General features: G+C 53.5%; 3 protein-coding genes across 3 annotated transcripts in view; 1 reads left to right on the top strand and 2 right to left on the bottom strand.

The window, feature by feature from the left end:
• Positions 1 to 1556: 1556 nt before the first annotated feature.
• On the bottom strand, positions 1557 to 6881 carry LOC103753815 (fibrinogen-like protein 1-like protein). The gene is made up of 4 exons (XM_018076612.2): positions 6760 to 6881; positions 5567 to 5710; positions 3680 to 3742; positions 1557 to 2613 (listed from the first exon to the last, which is right to left on the bottom strand). The coding sequence occupies exons 1-4, from the start codon at positions 6761 to 6763 to the stop codon at positions 1979 to 1981; spliced, it is 846 nt and encodes a 281-aa protein (XP_017932101.1). The 5' UTR covers positions 6764 to 6881; the 3' UTR covers positions 1557 to 1978.
• Positions 6882 to 9755: 2874 nt separating this feature from the next.
• Positions 9756 to 13530, top strand: LOC103753816 (fibrinogen-like protein 1-like protein). Its single transcript, XM_029961247.1, has 4 exons — positions 9756 to 9808; positions 10676 to 10761; positions 11626 to 11745; positions 12777 to 13530. The coding sequence occupies exons 1-4, from the start codon at positions 9756 to 9758 to the stop codon at positions 13415 to 13417; spliced, it is 900 nt and encodes a 299-aa protein (XP_029817107.1). The 3' UTR covers positions 13418 to 13530.
• A 1706-nt stretch (positions 13531 to 15236) lies between these two features.
• Positions 15237 to 16773, bottom strand: part of LOC108640391 (fibrinogen-like protein 1-like protein) — a 2420-nt gene continuing 883 nt past the window's right edge. The window contains exon 2 of the mRNA XM_029961246.1: positions 15237 to 16447. Coding sequence (XP_029817106.1) covers positions 15801 to 16447 — 647 coding nt within the window. The 3' untranslated portion in view covers positions 15237 to 15800. The remainder of the gene's footprint in view (positions 16448 to 16773) is intronic.

Genomic DNA, 16773 nt, shown 5'->3' with positions numbered 1-16773 from the left:
GTGGTCTCACCCGTCTGGTGACACCTCGGTGACCTGTTCTCGCGGCTCCGGAGAGGCGGGAGCCAAGGGACACCCTGTGGCTGGGACACCCTGTCACTACAGCTCTGTTTGAGCCCCTTTGGCCCCTAGGGAGGGCAGAGGTGGGAGTGCTGCCCCACTGGGACTGGGAACTGCTGCCACAGGGTGCTGTGGTCACTAAATGTTTGCAGTGATTCAGACACCTAGAAGAAAAATTCCAGGACCTCCCAACAGCCATCTCTCCTTGCTGCTACCAGCTTGTGCTCCTGGCATAGGAGAACTGCTCTTCCAGACAACACAAATCCATGCTGGAGCTCTCCTGTGCCTCCTCTCCCCATGCTGTGGTGCCCAATACAAGGCAGGCACGGACTGTACATGGAGGTCCCACCAGTCCTCTGTGCTCTGGTTTGGGGGGCTCAGTGGTTGGTGCTGGAGGCCCAGGCTTTCTTTTTCCTCAGACACCCCCAGCTGCAGGTGCCCACACTCTGCAGTGCTGAGAGCCATTCCCTGGAGCAGTGTCAGGTCCTTTTTGGCTGGGACATCTCCCACTGCTCATTTCTCTCAGCATTTTCTAATTTCTCAAACCTCTCTGGATGGCTCCCAGTGTGCACTGGGCTCCACAGCTGGTGGGCCAGGGATGGGTTTTCCCGGGCCGTGGAAGGTGAAACTCATGGCTGGTCCTGGAAGTGAAACTCATGGCTGTTACTGTGCTGCCCCAGCACAAAACCAGAAGGGGTTTGTGAAAGCCAAAATGCTTCTCCAACACTCTGTCCTGGCAGTGCCAGAACTCTGTGGGATGGAGGAGCTGTAGCAGTCTTGTCCTGCAGCCTCACAGCATTAGCTCTTCAGTCTGCACTTTTCCTGGCAAAAATTCATCTAAATTGGTCTCAGAAACTTGGATATGGTGATCCCATGATGAACTTTGCCCTCATTAGTGTCTCCTAATTCAAGTGGAGAATTCCTCATTTCTAACATCTAACCTACTTCTCCTTTGCTTCTATTTCAGCTCACTGCTTCTCGCTCACAGCAGACATTTACCGACGACTTTGAAATCTTGTTTCTAGAGGATCAAAGTATGTCTGTGCAGACAGCCAGGCAGCAAAGAACACATCCTGACAGACAGAGCCTCCCAACAGGAGTGGGACCCTGGCACCAGGACGTTGCCACAGCTTCTGACCCAGGACTGTGAGTGTGGTGATGATGTGGGATGAGTTCTCCCACGTGCCTGGTCCCTTCTGAACCCCCCTGTGTAGATCCCAGGGCCTTTATCGCGGTGTAACTGGGTTTAATTTTCCTACATCCATTCCTGTGAGAACCACTCAAGGCTTTCTGCCTCCAGGTTGAGCAACCTGGTCTAGTGCAAGGTGTCCCTGCCCATGTCAAGGGGGTTGGAATGAGATGAGCTTCAAGGTCCCTTCAGCCCAAACCAGTCTGTGATTCTGTGATAATCCCAAGACTCCCATCCTGCCACCCAACATGGGATTTCCCGAGTCCCATGGGAGCACACCAGGGACAGAGAACAGATGTCATTACTGGTGAATGAGCTCAAGCAAGCACATTTATTTGGATGCTTCACCAGACACTGCAGAGAGGCTCAGAGTACATGGAAATTTGTGGCATGCAGCTTTTTTGCTCGCTGTGAGTTCTGGAGGCGGGGAACTCTGATGTCACTCCAGGGCTGTGTCTTCCTCCCGCAGGGAAGGTATGTGGGGAATCCACAAATTTCACAACTAATTTTTTTATTCTTGATTATGAACATAACAACAAGGAATCACTGGCAAGCACAGGGGGATAGAGCTGAGCAGAGGGGAGCCTGCACTCAGAGTGAGGATTGGAAAGTGGCATTTCACTAAAGCCCTGCTATCTTTGGGCTCCTCGCTCTGCTCCAGAGGGGCTCATGCTCTTTGGCCATTCAGAGCCTTTGCAGAGTGTCCAGTGTGGACAGGAGGAGGAAGAAGCACTAACAATATGAAGCTGGTTTGATGAGGATAAGGGAGGATTTGCAGTTGCCCTTGCACAGGTTGCCCCATGTCATGCCACCCTTGTAATTCAGCCTCACAGAGTAACACGACGAGAACCACCACCCGCCCTCGTAGCTGTAGGCACAGTTCTTACTGTAAGTGTCCTGGTCCCGATCCTTTGTGGAGAATTTCATGTTGTCATGCATGTTGTTGGGATTGTCTGAGGTCATGGCATCCCCTGCCGTCCCGTTGTAGGCGCCCAGCCTCAGCCTGTAGCCATGGGACTCGTCTTCCACGCTGAACAGGTTGTAGTCTGCGAAGCTGATGGTGTCTGCAGAGTCCTGGATAACAAACCTGACCTGGTAGACCTTCTGCTTGGCGATCTGGTGGATGTACTCGGTGCCCAGCCAGTACTCGGTGCGCACGTTCCCAAAGCCGAACTTGTAGGTGCTCCAGGACTCGGCCCAGGTGACTGGTGTGTCTCTCTGGTTCCTCTGGATCACGGTCCAGCCCCCGTGGGTCACATTCATCTCACAGTACACCACGAGGTGGTGGAGCCCTTTGGGCTGGATGATGTAGACACCGCTGTGGCTGCCACGGGGAATCTCACTGCAGTCCTTGGGCCAACCTGGGGCTGGAAACAGAGATGGTTATTAAATCCCACACAATGACATGCTGAAAGTGGGATATTCCTTTTGTGCCTAGATCTTTTTGCACACACATTCCTGCCACGGGCTCTGTTCCTGCCGCTGTATTCATGCCACGTGCTCACAGGAGTAAATCAAAATTTTAACTTGATCAGTGTAGTAGTTGAGCTTCACATCTTCCTAAGACAGGATTCAAACTGATGGGGACACACTGTCTGGGCCTGGGTGAGACCAAGCCAGGCATCACTGTCACCCAAGGACCCTTGCCCAGGTTGGGTTCAGTCTCACAGTGCTGTGGTGATTTGCCTGTGCCATGCAGGTGATGTATGATCACAGACAAATGCAAATCTGGGTGACAAAGCCACTTGTGGGTACAGCACAGAGGCTTTAGACCTTTGCAGTAATCTCAGAAACCCCAGAGAGACAGTGATCACATCAATATCGTTAAGAGTTAGATCAGCCCTTGGAAACTCCACAGGGCAAAGCCACTGGTGTTCTCTGGGCTTACCCAAGTAGCTCTGTGGAGACTTCCTGACTTGGATTTGATTATGGCCTTTCCATGCTCCAGAGTGTCAGCACCTCATACAACAAAGAGCTGAACGCACCTACAGGTTCCTGGGAAGGGACTTGCTCCTCTCCCAGTACCTCTGCCACTGGTTGTCCCCACTCAGATAGGACCTGTCTTTGGTCCTATGGGCTAATGTTGACCCAGCCAGTTCAGTAACACAGTCAGCCCCAGTCTTCTCATCAACTGTGTGGTGAAAATGGGAAAACTACCAATCACCACTCCCCAGTAATGTATCATCACTTTCCAGTTTGGATCTTTAGCTGGAAAATTCCCCACGCTAAAGGTCCTCATCGCCTCCTGAGCCCGGGACACGGCTGGTAACAGAGTCCCCTGAGGTTATGAGCTGTGGCTCCTCTGCAGCCCATCAGAAAACCAGCATTTTTCCTGGGAGGAGCCAGTGCATGTGTAGGACATGGAAAAGTGTCTTGAGAGCTGTTGGTGAGCCCAGCAGCAGTGAAACCTCCCGGGCAGACGCAGAGACTCACCGTGACTTGCTGGCGGGTGGTGGCCGATGTCTCTGGCCTGTCGGACATGTCCATCACCATCACCTAAATTAACAGAACAGGGGAGACATGTCAAATGCCTGCTGGGAGAACATGATCTTCTCCAGATGATATTCCCGTTTTTCCTCTTGCTGTCCCTAATTCCAGAGGAACTTTCTGATTTCAGATATCAGTAAGCCAGCAGTTTAGGGGAATTTACGTGATGTTAGAGTGGGGCAGGTGACCTTCTGGTGGAAAGGATTTTTGGGTACACTGTGTGGGGGAAAGACCCTAAGGGGGGGCAACAACACTGGGAAGATGGTTGTTAAAGTGCAGCAGCAGCAGCTTGGAAGGGACTCAGGAAGAAGAGGGGGAAGAAATAGGGGGAAGAAATGTGAGACCAGACACAGGAAAACTATTGCAGGTATCAGGAGTTGGGAGAGGGCTCTGCTCAGCTGGCTCAGAATGGAATTTGAAGGGTGTTGCTGGAAGAGAGGATGGTTTTCAGTGAGTTAATGCAATTCTTTTGTAAGGACATCTTCTGTGTATCCACTGAGAGGAATGAGTCACAGGCTTACGGAATCACAAAATTCATTCCTGTCCCCTCTCTGGAACAGACACCTCATCCTGCAGCTGCTGCTCTGACAGCCTCAAATACCTGCTCCCCGCCACCCTCAAATACCTGTTCCCTGCTTTCAGCTGGTGCTGTTCTACCCCCTCCCTTGTGAAGTGTTTAACTGATGGCTCTTGCACACTGTGTATAAGCCCATTCCTGACACAGTCAGCCTGCCAGATTTTTGGCTCTCTTTTTGTCTCCTTTTGACTCTCTCCACTGCCTGAGCCTGTGTGGGGTGGGAAACACTCATGTGACATGGTCCAGTGGACTTTCTTACCATGGCATTTACTTTTACTGCAGCCATATGAAACTGTTCACTCATGTTCATTTTGTAAGCCACAGTCTGCCCCTGCTCCTCTCTGCCTTCATTCCCCATCCATTTGGATGCACTCCTCCTCAAGTCAAGACTTGGAATGCTGGCCTGTCTTCTCTGGCATGCCTCCCTGCTCACCCAGCTTGCATTCATGCTGCTGATATTTTCAGAGCACGCTACCAGTGCTGTGAGTGAGAGATCACAGAATCACAGAATATCCCGAGTTAGAAGGGACCCACAAGGGTCATCAGGTCCAACTCCTGGCCCTGCACAGAACAACCCCAAAAATCCCACCATGTGCCTGAGAGCACTGTGCAGTCCAGAGCACATTTTCTTTCTCTCCTCAGACTTGCAGTTCCTGGTGAAGCCCAGGCTCTTGTCTCAGTCATGAGGCTCCCTGTGTTGGCAGTTTCCTGACAGCTGATGTGAAACCAGCACCAAACACCTGGACTTTGAGCTTTTCTGCCAGGAATTCATCCTTCTCCCTTGGAAGGGAACCAGCACTTTCTGTTGTGCCACGTTCCACCCACAGCCCCTGTTTTTTTTTTTCCAGGAGCATTTCTTGAAGGCTTTCTCATTGCTCCAACATACCCTGGCATCTGCAGGTTACTCTGTGCCACCACCTGGTCGCCACTGCCACCAGGTTGCCACCACCACCAGTGCCCCTGCTTGGGCTCTTTGTATTAATTTCATTTAGTTCCTCTTTGTACTGAGGACTCCCTTGAATTGAGTTCTCCCCTGACCTCATGATTTCCAGAGGTGGGGACCATTCTCCCTGTCCTTAAAACACACCATGAACATCTTTAACCCTGTTTCTCCAAGGAAGAGCCCGTGACCCTTGTCTTGGTCTTGCTGCCAGTGGGACCAAACCTGCCCCTTCTCCTGGGATCCTGTGAGGAGCTCTGTGGGATCTGACTGATCAGGACCTTATTTGCCTCTTCCTGTTGTACTGGACACTTACCAGGCTGGGGGGACTCTGGAGGAGCATTCATGATGTCGTCCATTGTGCCATTGAGGAGGAACAAGTTTCTTATGTCAAGGTCAGGAAGAGATGCTGCCAGGGCCAGCAGGCAGGTAAGAAGCAGAAGACAAAGGCACTGGGTAGCTGAAATGGGAAGAGATTGGAAAAAGAAGAAAGAGATGATAACTCTCCCATTAGAGAGCCATGAATCCCATTGGATTCCTTTACCTGCCGAGTAAAATAGGAAAATAAAACTCTTCCTGTGTAGAGCTCCCTCTTGGAGCCATGAGCCCCATGTAGATCAGCTCATTTATGAGAGACATCCTACTCATTACCAGGAGTCACTAGTGGTGGCACTGCTGAGGTGGTTTTTGAGACAGAAAAAGTGCCAAAACCTTGTCCAAACCCACAGTGCCTGTTCTGTAATCAGAAATCCCTGTAAAACCCAAGGCTGGAGGCTGGAGATAACAAGCAGGGTGAGCATGGAGGGAGGAATCCCCTTTCTTGCCAGCTCCCATCACGCTCCCAGACACACTCACCTTGTCTGAGCCCTGGGGCTGTGGGCAGTAAGACCCCGGGTGTCTGGGTGGGAACGAGCCCCAGGCAGGGCTGTGTGTGTGCAAGCAGCAGACAGAGAAGGGCAGCACAGACCTTCAGGAATTACAGCCTGGCTGGGGAACATGATGCCCTTTGTGTGGTTATGTCAGTTATGTGGCTACTTTAAAATTTCCATATGTAGCCAGCTGCTCTGGTCTGTTCTTGTTCAGAGCAGCAGGGGAAACCAGCACACTTTTTGCAATATTAAACTTAAGTAAAATAGCAGGAAATTTACCATTATTCCTAAAGAGTGGAGCATCCATTTTCTAGTCTAGAATACTTTACACTTTCCTCAGAGAACTGAAAATTGCTTGTAAAATGGGCTTTCTGGCACTCCAGAACTACACTGGTACAACCTTGAAATAGCAGAGCATGCAGGTTCCTGCCCCAGTTCCCAACCCAAGGCACAGCGGGATCAGACAAGGTGGTGGACTCGGCACTGGGATGTTCAGGGTGTGAGGAGGAGGGACCCTGCAGCAGACAAAGTGCTGGGATGCTCTGTGACCCACAGCCACATGCAGAGGCCCCATCCCATCCCATCCCATCCCATCCCATCCCATCCCATCCCACTCCATCCCATCCCACCCCACACTCACCCATGTCGCCTCTGCGGGGACCCTGCAGAGCACAGAGCCGGGTGGTTTTGGCCTGGCTGGAGGGGTGTCCAGCCTGAAAGTTATAGGGCTGACCAGGCAAGGGGGTGGAGGCACGAGACCCAAACCACAGCACTTGTCCTCTGCTTGGCAACAAGACCAGTGGCTTAGGGCTTATTTGCTCTCCACCATCAAGTGACCAGTCCTCACACAATGAAGCCTGCGTCTCACACAGGTGAAGAGCTTTCTTCAGAGGCAAAGCAAATAATTCGGTGCCCATAAGCAAATGTCTTAAAATAACCACAATTTGCAGTGCCCGGCTGCCCCCCTGCCTCGGCAGGGTTTCCCCAGGGAACGACATTCTTGGGGCACCTCCACACAGTTTAACTGCTGAGCAAATACCCGGATGACATTCCCCTTCTGGATGGAGATCAAACATCAGACGTAAATCGCTCTCTCCAGAGCCGGCATTGAGCTCAACAGCCCCTGGGGACCCCACAGACCCTTCAGGGAAGAGGTACTCCAGTGTTCCTGGGAAACTGTGCCCCGAACTTCAGAAAGTGCCACTCCAGCTGCCTCCTGCCCCTCACTGCGCTGCCCCTTGCACAGCTCACACCGTGGTCCCCCTGGCACGATCACGGGTTGGACTTGTGGGCATGGTGACATGACACTGATGTAAAATGGTCTCACTTCAAGCCCCTCTCTGCTCTAGGAGTGCCCACACTGTGGATGTCATACAGAAAATGCCAGACCTCCTTTTCCCCAGGGGTTGATGCCCACGGTGTTCTGAGTTATGAAGATTCCTGTGCCCCAGCATCCAGCTTGGGCTGGATGGCCAGAGCCTGTGGCAGAGTGGGCTGGAATTTTGTCACAGGCTGTGTCCCCACAGTGTGGCCACCCATGGACACTCCTGTGGCTGCCCTGCTGCGCTGCTGACCAACAGCAGGTACAAGGAAGGCCAGGCAGAGACCCTCAGCAGGGCTTCTCCAACAACATCCAGCCCCCAGGCACCTTTTCCAGGAGGCCTATGCTGGGATTAGGGTGTGCAAAGCAGGCAGGAGAAAGGCCACAGAGGGGATTTCTCCAAACTCCCAGCTATATCCTGGGGCCCAGCTCCTGTTCAGTGTAAGTTTCATAAAATCACAGAATCCTGGAATGGTTTGGGTTGGAACAGACTTAAATACCATCTCATTCCACTCCTCTGCCATGGGCAGGGGCACCTTCCACTAGACCAGGTTGCTCCAAGCACCATCCAACCTGGCCTTGATCCATGTTTAGTACTGAAAGAACCACAGATCTGTTTGTGGCTTCATCCCAGGCTGCAACTGGAAAAAGGCACCCGGGAGGGTGAGGGAAGGGATTATTCCTTTCCATGGGTGAGACAGCAGATGGAGTGCTGTGTCCTGTGTGGGGGTCCCCCCTGCAGAGCAGTGGCTTCAGCTCCAGAAGGATCCAACTAAGAGCCCCAGGACAGCTGAGGCAGGAGCACATGGCATATGTGGAGAGGCTGAGAAAGACAGGCTTGTCCAGCCCGGAGAAGGGAAGGCTGAGGGGGAATCTTGTGACTGCCTACAGTAGGAGGGTAAGGAGCAGGTGGAGTCAGGCTCCTCAGGGCACTGTGTCTTATTTTGGACCCCTCATTGCAAGAAACAGACTGGAGCAAGCCTGGAGGCCACCAGACTGGCTGGGAGCCTGGAGCTCAGGATGTTTCAGAATTGGAGAGAACTGGGCTTGTTCCACCTGGAGAAGAGCAGGCACTGGAGAGGTCCTATTGCTGATGGCAATCATCTCATGGGAGGAACAGAGAACAGGGAGCTGGACTGTTCAAGGAGGTCCACGGGGGTGAGATAAGAAGCAATGGATCAAAGTCAGAACATGGAAAGTCCACTTAGAAATAGACACTTTCTTTAACATGAAGTTGGTCAAATACTGGAACAGGTGGCCAGAGAGAGGCTGTGGGATTTCTGTCCTTAGAGGTGTTCAAGACTTGACTGGACAAGGACCTGACTGAGCAAGGACTGGACTTGATGGCTTCCAGAAGTCCCTTCCAACCTAAATTAATCTATCACCCATCTATGACTCTCCGTGGAGGTGCACAGGGGAGGATGAGAGTCAATAGACATAAGGGACAGGAGGAAATTATACATATAAAAAAAAAATCAGCCCAAGGGTATTCAAAACCTGAAAAAACCCAAAGAGAAGTTGTGGGACCTCCATTCCTTGACATTACAAGTGACCCAGATGTGACCCTAAACAGCCCATTCAAGTCATTCATTGCTGCTTTGGCCACTGCTTTGTCTTCCTCTCCACAGAATCATGGAATCATAGAATATGCTGTGTTGGAAGGGACTCATCAGGATCACTGAGTCCAACTCCTGTGGGGCCTGTGTTCCTGCTGCCAGCAGTGATCCCAGAGGTGGCTGCCCAGCAGCAGCTGGCCTGTGAGTCCTGGCAAAGGCACCCCTATGTGCTGTATTAGCTTTGGGGAAGCCCATGGGAGCCCTTAAGTCCCCCACTTTCCCTGCCCCCCAGAAAGGGTTCTTCCCTGAGCAACTTGGGCCCTTCTCCCTCCATAAACTCCATAAGATTTTATCCATAAAATCCATAAGATTTTATCATTCTCCCAAACTAAATGAGACTGTGGACAAGGGCTCCCAGGCTCYCAKCMWYCMAKCARKSRWGMMRKSRWRRSRTYMARRKGKWMRKWKRKMASWKGATCACAGAATTGTTAAGGTGGAAAAGACCTCTAAGATCATTAAGTTCAAATGTCAACCCAGCACCACCATATTCACCACTAAACCATGTCCTCAAATGCCACATCCACATGTTTTTTGAATGCTTCCAGGGGTGGTGACTCCACCACTGCTCTGGGCAATTTGTTCCAGTGCTTGACAACCCTCTCCATGAAGAAATTTTCCTAATATCCAATCTAAACCTCCCTTGCTGCAACTTGAAGCCACTTTCTCTTGTCCTGTCCATCCAGGAATTCCTTACCAGGGATGTGTTACCTTGGAGAGGTCTGGATGCTGCTGTCCATCAAGACCTGCAAGTGGTACTGCTTGATGTGGCCTCCCACAGTACAGAAAGTTTGGTGGGAGCTTCATCTTGAACTCGACTTGCTGTGAGCAGCAAGTGTGGTGGAGCTGTGCCAGAAGAAGACATCTGGTCAGAAACCAACACAGGAGAAGAAAGTAGAAGGGCCACATCTTTATCCTCTTAAATTTGACAAGGTGATGGAGCTGCCTGCACCTCCTGGTATGAACAACAGCCCTCCCAAAGTGTCTGTCCTGAGAGCATTTTGCTACCAGTGCAACTCCAGGTTGATGTTTCGGGGGCTGAGGGTGGATCTGCAGGGTCTGACCAGGCCAAAGATAGGGACTGGGAAGGAGAGTGGCAAAAGGACCCGCAGGCACCTGTTTGTTACCTGGAGCCCTTGCTCAGAGCACACAGACTGGGGTGCCAGGGAACACTGTGTCTGCAGTGGCTCTGGCTGCTGGACAGCGGCTCCAGCCCAATGCTGATCCTAAAACCTGCCAGAGGAGACTTAGCAAGCTGGCACCTCTCTCGAGGACCTGTCCTCACCTCTCCAAGGTCACCTTTGGGACTGGGCACACAGGAGACCTCTCCTCCTTTGCTGGTTTCTGTGTGTATGTCCTTAAACAGCTGGGTCTCTCCACTTCACTTTGATCCCAGCTCTCCAGAATTTGCTCCAGGCGGGCAATTCACGTGTAGTGTTTGTGTAGGGACAGTCAATAACTGAAACCCCTCAGCATGCAGGGGGCTACTCTGCACCTCTCTGGCTGGGAGGGAATGCCTCCCTCCCCTCAGCTCTGCTGTCATGGGATCTGGAAACTGCTCGAGTCACAATCTGCAAGTGCCTCTACAGCTGCTGAGTGTGAACACACGTGGGTGTGTGCAGTGCCTATAAATTCGGCGTGGACAGCTCGCCATGGGAGGGTGCACCGCCGGGTTCCTGCTCTCTGCACAGCCGTGCTGTCGTGATGGGTGAGTGACCTGCCCAGGGACACCTCACTCCTGTGTGGTGCTGGGCTCAAACGAGACCTGACGGGGTGAGTATGCAAAGGCACAGAGAGGATGAGCAGGACACCAGCACGCTGGGAGCAGGAGGGATGCCAGACCAAAGCTCCAAACAACACACACACTCGGTGCCAGCCTGTGCCTGCCCTGGGGTACCTGTGCCTGCCCTGGGGTACCTGTGCCTGCCCTGGGGTACCTGTGCCATGTGTTCCCCTGTGCCTGCCCTGGGGTACCTGTGCCATGTGTTCCCATGGAGGTTAAGGTGGAGACCTAGGTTTCACCTTGGTCCTTTCCCTTCCCAACCAATGCATGTGGCACGTGTGGCTGCACAGGGATCCTGCCCCTGGCACGGTGGCATCTCCCCCAGGAGTCGAGTGAGTGCAGGATGTAGAGGGGTGGTGGGGGTCAGCACAGAGGGTTTGGGTTTGTGTCCCTGTGGGGGCCCAAGAGACTTCTCCTGTGTGCTTGGGAGCTGGCACCTGGGCAGTAGGACCCATCCTTTGGCTTAGTTTCCAAAAAGAGCTGTTTCTCGTGATTCCTCCCCACCTGGCAAGCTACTGATCCACCTATGTCATTGCCCTCTCTTGGGCTGTAGGTTCCGAGAACAAACTGCAGGTTGCCATGTGGTGTAGGGAAGGAGCTGATCAGGAGGTGACAGAGCCATTTCTCACCTTGCTTCAACCCTGCAGGGCAGATCCTGCCCTGGAGCTGCAGTTCCCACCACCCTGGGAGCTCCTTGCTCCTGACTGAGCCCTGGCTCTGCCTTCCCTGCTCTGAGCATCCCGGGGGCTGCCCAGGGACCCTGGTGGTGATGGGCGCTTTCCTCCCCAGGGCTCCAGGCTGGGACACACCAGCTCCACCGGGACCTTGTCCTCCTGCCCACGGTGGTGGCGATGCTTCTCCTCAGTGCCAGTGCCGGCCCGGCCGTGCCCACTGCCAGCCCCCGGAGCGGTGAGTAGGGGTCAGTGGGGGATGCGGGTTGGGCACCGAGGGACAGAGCAGGATGGGGTCTCCCTGGCTCAGCGCTGACTCTCGGGTCTGCTGTGAGCCAGGGAAGGCCAGCAAACACCCAGGGGGATGCACAGCACAGGAACCCCTCACACACAAGTCCCAGGGCCGTGGCTTGTACAGCCTGACTCCTGCCAAGCCACCTTCACCCCTTTGGTGGGTCTATGCTGAAACCAACAGGTTCCTGCCCAAACACCTTGGCAGGATTGTTCTGCCATGACTGTGAGCATCAGTTCTAGGAGAGATCCTCCCAGCTATTTGGTTTTTTGTTTTGCTCTTCTTGGATGAGTAGCATTCCCTTACTCCCTGCAAGGGAGGGCTACAGTTCCTGCAAGACCTGAGTGTCTGAGTAAAACAGATTTTCAGGGGTTGAATTGGAATTACGCATGGCAAATTGTCTCCTATCAGACACAAACCAAGAAAAACGAATTAGATAGTAAATTAGTTTGTCCAGTGAGTCATGACAGATCAGATAAACTGTAACAAGCTGGGAGAAGAGATCCTTATGAGACAACGGCAGAACTAAGCCTTCTTTTTCAATGCCATGACCCCCAGGGATAACATAAATTCTCATTACACATCGCCATCCAGTGGAGCATTTTGGACACTTCTGGTCCTTGCAAGAGCTGTGTCTCAGTACATCAAGGATGTTGTGTATGGGCCAGATATACTTGAAGGACACCACTGGCATCTGGAAGATTTTTTTCCCCTTCTTTCCTTGGCCAGATGACAATGATGTCCAACAAAGGTTCTAAATGAAACAGCAAACCATAAGAAATAGATTCCAGGGCTCTTACAGGGGTCACTGGCTTAGAGAGATTTTCTGGGTTCCCCAAGGATGAGCCAACGAAAAAGCCGCAGGCAGAACCGCCCCTTTTTGTCCTGCGTTCTCACTGCCCTACGGGAGCACCTCGTTGCCCTGACAGACTCATGATCCTTCTCTCTCCCACCTCAACCCGTGTTTGTTGCTGCAGCCTCAGGGTTCCCCCCAGACTGCAGCCGCCTGCGCAAGAACAGCCCCAGCGGGGTGTACGTCATCCAGCCGGCCCGGTCCCCCCCGCGCGTCGTCTGGTGCGACATGGACACTGAAGGCAAGGGCTGGACCGTTGTCCAGAGAAACTCTCATGACACTGAGCTCAACTGGAAGCAATCCTGGACCACCTACAAGTACGGCTTCGGGAATGTGCACGCCGATTACTGGCTGGGCACCGAGTACCTGCACCTGCTGACCCAGCAGGGCACCTACAAGGTGCGTTTCGTCGTGCGGGACAAAACCAACGTCACCCACTTCGCCGAGTACGACATCTTCAGGGTGGAGAGCGAGGACAGCGGGTACCCACTGAGGCTGGGCCGGCATTCTGGCGATGGGGACGACTACCTGACCCTCTACCACCCCAAGAAGGGGGGCATTCACGACAACATGAAGTTCAGCACGGTCGACAAGGACCAGGACCAGTACAGTGGGAACTGCGCCAAGAGCTACGGGGGGTGGTGGTACAACAGGTGCCAGAACGTCCTGCTCAATGCCAAAAACTACATCGTTTGGCCGGGATTCTGCGACAGCGGTGACTGCGCATCCTCCCTCATCCTGGTCAAACCCACAGACGTGTGCTGACCCTGCTGCAGCGCCCAGAACCCTGGCAGTGAAGGGGTGCCACCATCCCCAGCTCAGTGCCCCGTTCCCGTGCCTGCCCACTGTCCCCTGCGAGTCCCAGTGCACGTCCTGCTCTGCCCGCAGCTCCTGCACCCTCGCCAGCTGAAACACAGCAGCTCTGGGGCCCAGGAGCCGTGGCCTGGAACCCTGGGCACAGGGGCAGCTCCGGCCAGTGCCGCGGTGCCGGCCGGCACTGGGGCACAGGCACTGGTTTGGGGTGGGTGCGCCCGCCCCCGTCCTGGGGAGGGGGACACGGTGCCAGTTCCCTGCCCCACGCAGTCGGTGGACCCCGCTTTGCTCAGGCCTTGCTCCCTCCCCGGGCCCCGCTCCCCCCACAGCTCTGCTACCCACGGTGGGAGGAATCAGCTGCAATAAACCCTGGAGCCAGATTGTGCTGCCTTGTGTCTGCCTGCACACAGGTGTGGGGGGAATCTCTCTGTCCGGTCTTCAGGGAGGCAGACCTGGGGAAAATTAAAGTGTGTTAGGCAATATTCTTTCCAATTTATTTGTTCCAGTCACTGAGCACTGGACTGGGGCTGTAAGGCTACAATTAGTCAATAGGACCAGCAAAGCCCATACCTTGCAAACCCCTCACTCACAGTTTGCCACTGTCCATGGCTAGGTGGTTGTTCTGTGCTGGGAAAGGGAAGAAACCACCACAGCTTGGAGTGTGCAGAGGGCAGTGGGCTCCTCTGAGGGTGTGAGTGATGTGTGTCAGTCAGTCCCATTGTTCCCTGCAGCCAAGGGGAAATGTGTCTGTGGAGCTCCCTTGGAATGGAGGGAAGTTTTAACTTTGGGCTTGAAAGAACCCATGGTTCCTCTCCTCAGTCTTTGGGAGAAAAGCTGAGCTTGAGCAAGGTTTGTGGCTGGGAATGCTGAACAACATGGGGCTCTGGAGCCAAGCAAGGTCTGTGACTCAAGTTCCAGGACACCCTGCAGAGCTCTGGGCAGTGCTGTGTTCCTGAGGAGCTATGGAGTTCCTGAGGAGCATTCCTTGGCTGCCCTGGTGGCACTTGAGGGCAGGCAGCACTGCTGCATGGGGAGATGGGGGTATGTGAGGGTGCTGCTGGTTGAGAAAGGCTTCCCAGTTGGAGCTGACTTGAGAGTAACATTTCTGGACTGAGAGATATGTCTGCTGGTTAAAAAAGTTATTGGTGCTCCAGCCTGGATGTACAACCTAATGTGAGGGGAGAGGCTGGACAGAAGGGCTTTGGGCTGCTGGTAAACAGCACTCTGATCCTGAGTGATGCTGAGCTGCATTCCTGGGCTCTGTTAGCAAGAGGGCAGCCAGCAAGACATCTCCCAGCACTGGGAGACTCCTTCTGCTCAGTACTGGGAGACCACATCACAGGCACCATGTCCACACTGGAGCAAACTCATAAAGACCCAAGCTGATCCAAAAACTTGAAACTGTGGGATCCCTGCCACATCAGGCTTGGATCTTACACATGCCCAGACATGCTGACCATGTGCTGCTGTGTGGCCTTGCAGTGCTGTTGTTCCTTTCTTGCCTGTTCACTCTCCCATTTCCCTCCCACTGTTCACAAGGTTAATAAGGCAGGATGATGCTGGCCTGGCCTCTGGTGTCTGGTGAGCTCCAGGTCATGGCTGGCAGGGCTGAACTGACCTGATGCTTCCCTCCCACCCTCAGTGCTTGCTACTGACCACGTGCTACTGCATTCCCTTTTTGGAAGATCCCCACCTTGGAATCCAACTCTCTCCATTAAGTGAAAGTTTTGTCTTTAATTCCTCACCTAAGTCTCATGAAAAAATTCCCCTTTGAAAACAGTTTCCTGCTGCATCAGGAGCCTCAGGTCTGCTCCTGGCAGGAAACTGGGAGCAGTTGCAAGGAGCTCCCAAACAAATGAAGGACACCTATGCAGATCTGAAAGTGATTTTATTTGGCAGGATGAATACAGACTGCAGCAAGGTTGTGGTGCAGGTACAGCCTGCCCTGGGCTCAGTGCAGTGTAGGTCAGGTTAGCTAGTGACGTATATTTTTCTACTGAAAACATTATACCCACAAAGCAGAAAGAGAGTAAGACCTTGCTGGACCAGGAGGGTCTTAAGCTTCTGAGCACAGTTTTGTCCCCAGAAGGAAAATGCTTGGACACTGCAGTATTCACAAACATGCGTGCTAATAATGATCCCCCAAAACCCACCGCAGGTGAATGGCCAAAGACAGAGCAGGGAACTTTGCTACTTTTCAGGATAAGAGGAAAACAAAGCAGCTCTTGATACAGAGGAACAACCCTATTCACCCCCAGCCCCCCGTCATCAAACAGGCCCCAGCAGGGCGCTGGCCTGGCCATGTGCCCAGGGGGGACAGAAGAGGGAAGGAGTTCTAGTGGTAGGGAGCTGGTTTGATGAGGATGGCAGAGGCTTTGCAGTTCCCCTTGCACAGCCTGCCCCACGTGATGCTCCCCTTGACGTTCAGCCGCACGGAGTAACACGCCGAGTACCACCACCCGCCCCCGTAGCGGGAGGCACAGTTCCCCCTGTAAGTGTCCTGGTCCCGATCCTTTGTGGAGAACTTCATGTTGTTGTGCACTTTCCTGGGATTATCTGAGTCCATGGCATCCTCTGCCGTCCCCGAGTGCGCTCCCAGCCTCAGCCGGTAGCCCTGGGACTCATCGTCCAGGCTGAACAGGTTGTAGTCTGCAAACCTCTTGTTGTTTGAAGCATCCCAGATGACAAACCTGACCTGGTAGACCTTCTGCCTGGTGATCTGGTGGATGTTCTCAGTGCCCAGCCAGTACTCGGTGTGCACATTCCCAAAGCCGTGCTTGTAGGTGCTCCAGGACTCGTTCCAGGTGATATCCGTGTCCTGCCGGTTCCTCTGGATCACAGTCCAGCCCCCATCTCCACCCATCTCACAGTACACCATGATGGGGTGCAATCCTGAGGGCTGGATGATGTAGACACCGCTGGAGCTGCCATCAGGGACCTCACTGCAGTCCCTGGGCCAACCTGGAGCAGGACAGAAGGGGACTGAACAAAAGCCAGTACAACAGGACAAGACCTTGTCTCACCCAGGGGCAGGAGAGAGGGACATCTCGCCAGAGCACCTGGGGGATAATCAGCTCTCCCAGCCTAGAGAGGTCTGGAGGTGAGAGTGGGTTGGCCTCAACCCTCTGTTCCTCTTCAATATGGAACACCAACAGAAATAAGCCCCAGTGAAAGGTCTCAGACCCACTGGGCTACGCTGGTACGAGGCAAAGAGACTGAATATGGGCACCACAGGGCTCCTCTAGGTCTCCTGAAAGAGGGGTTGTGCCACTACAACAGAGTCATGCTGGGAGGAAGGCGAAGGGGAC

Source organism: Manacus vitellinus, unplaced genomic scaffold, assembly GCF_001715985.3.
Source record: "Manacus vitellinus isolate BGI_N305 unplaced genomic scaffold, ASM171598v3 scaffold_32_pilon, whole genome shotgun sequence".
NCBI lineage: Eukaryota > Metazoa > Chordata > Aves > Passeriformes > Pipridae > Manacus > Manacus vitellinus.
This window is presented reverse-complemented; position numbering and strand designations above follow the sequence as displayed.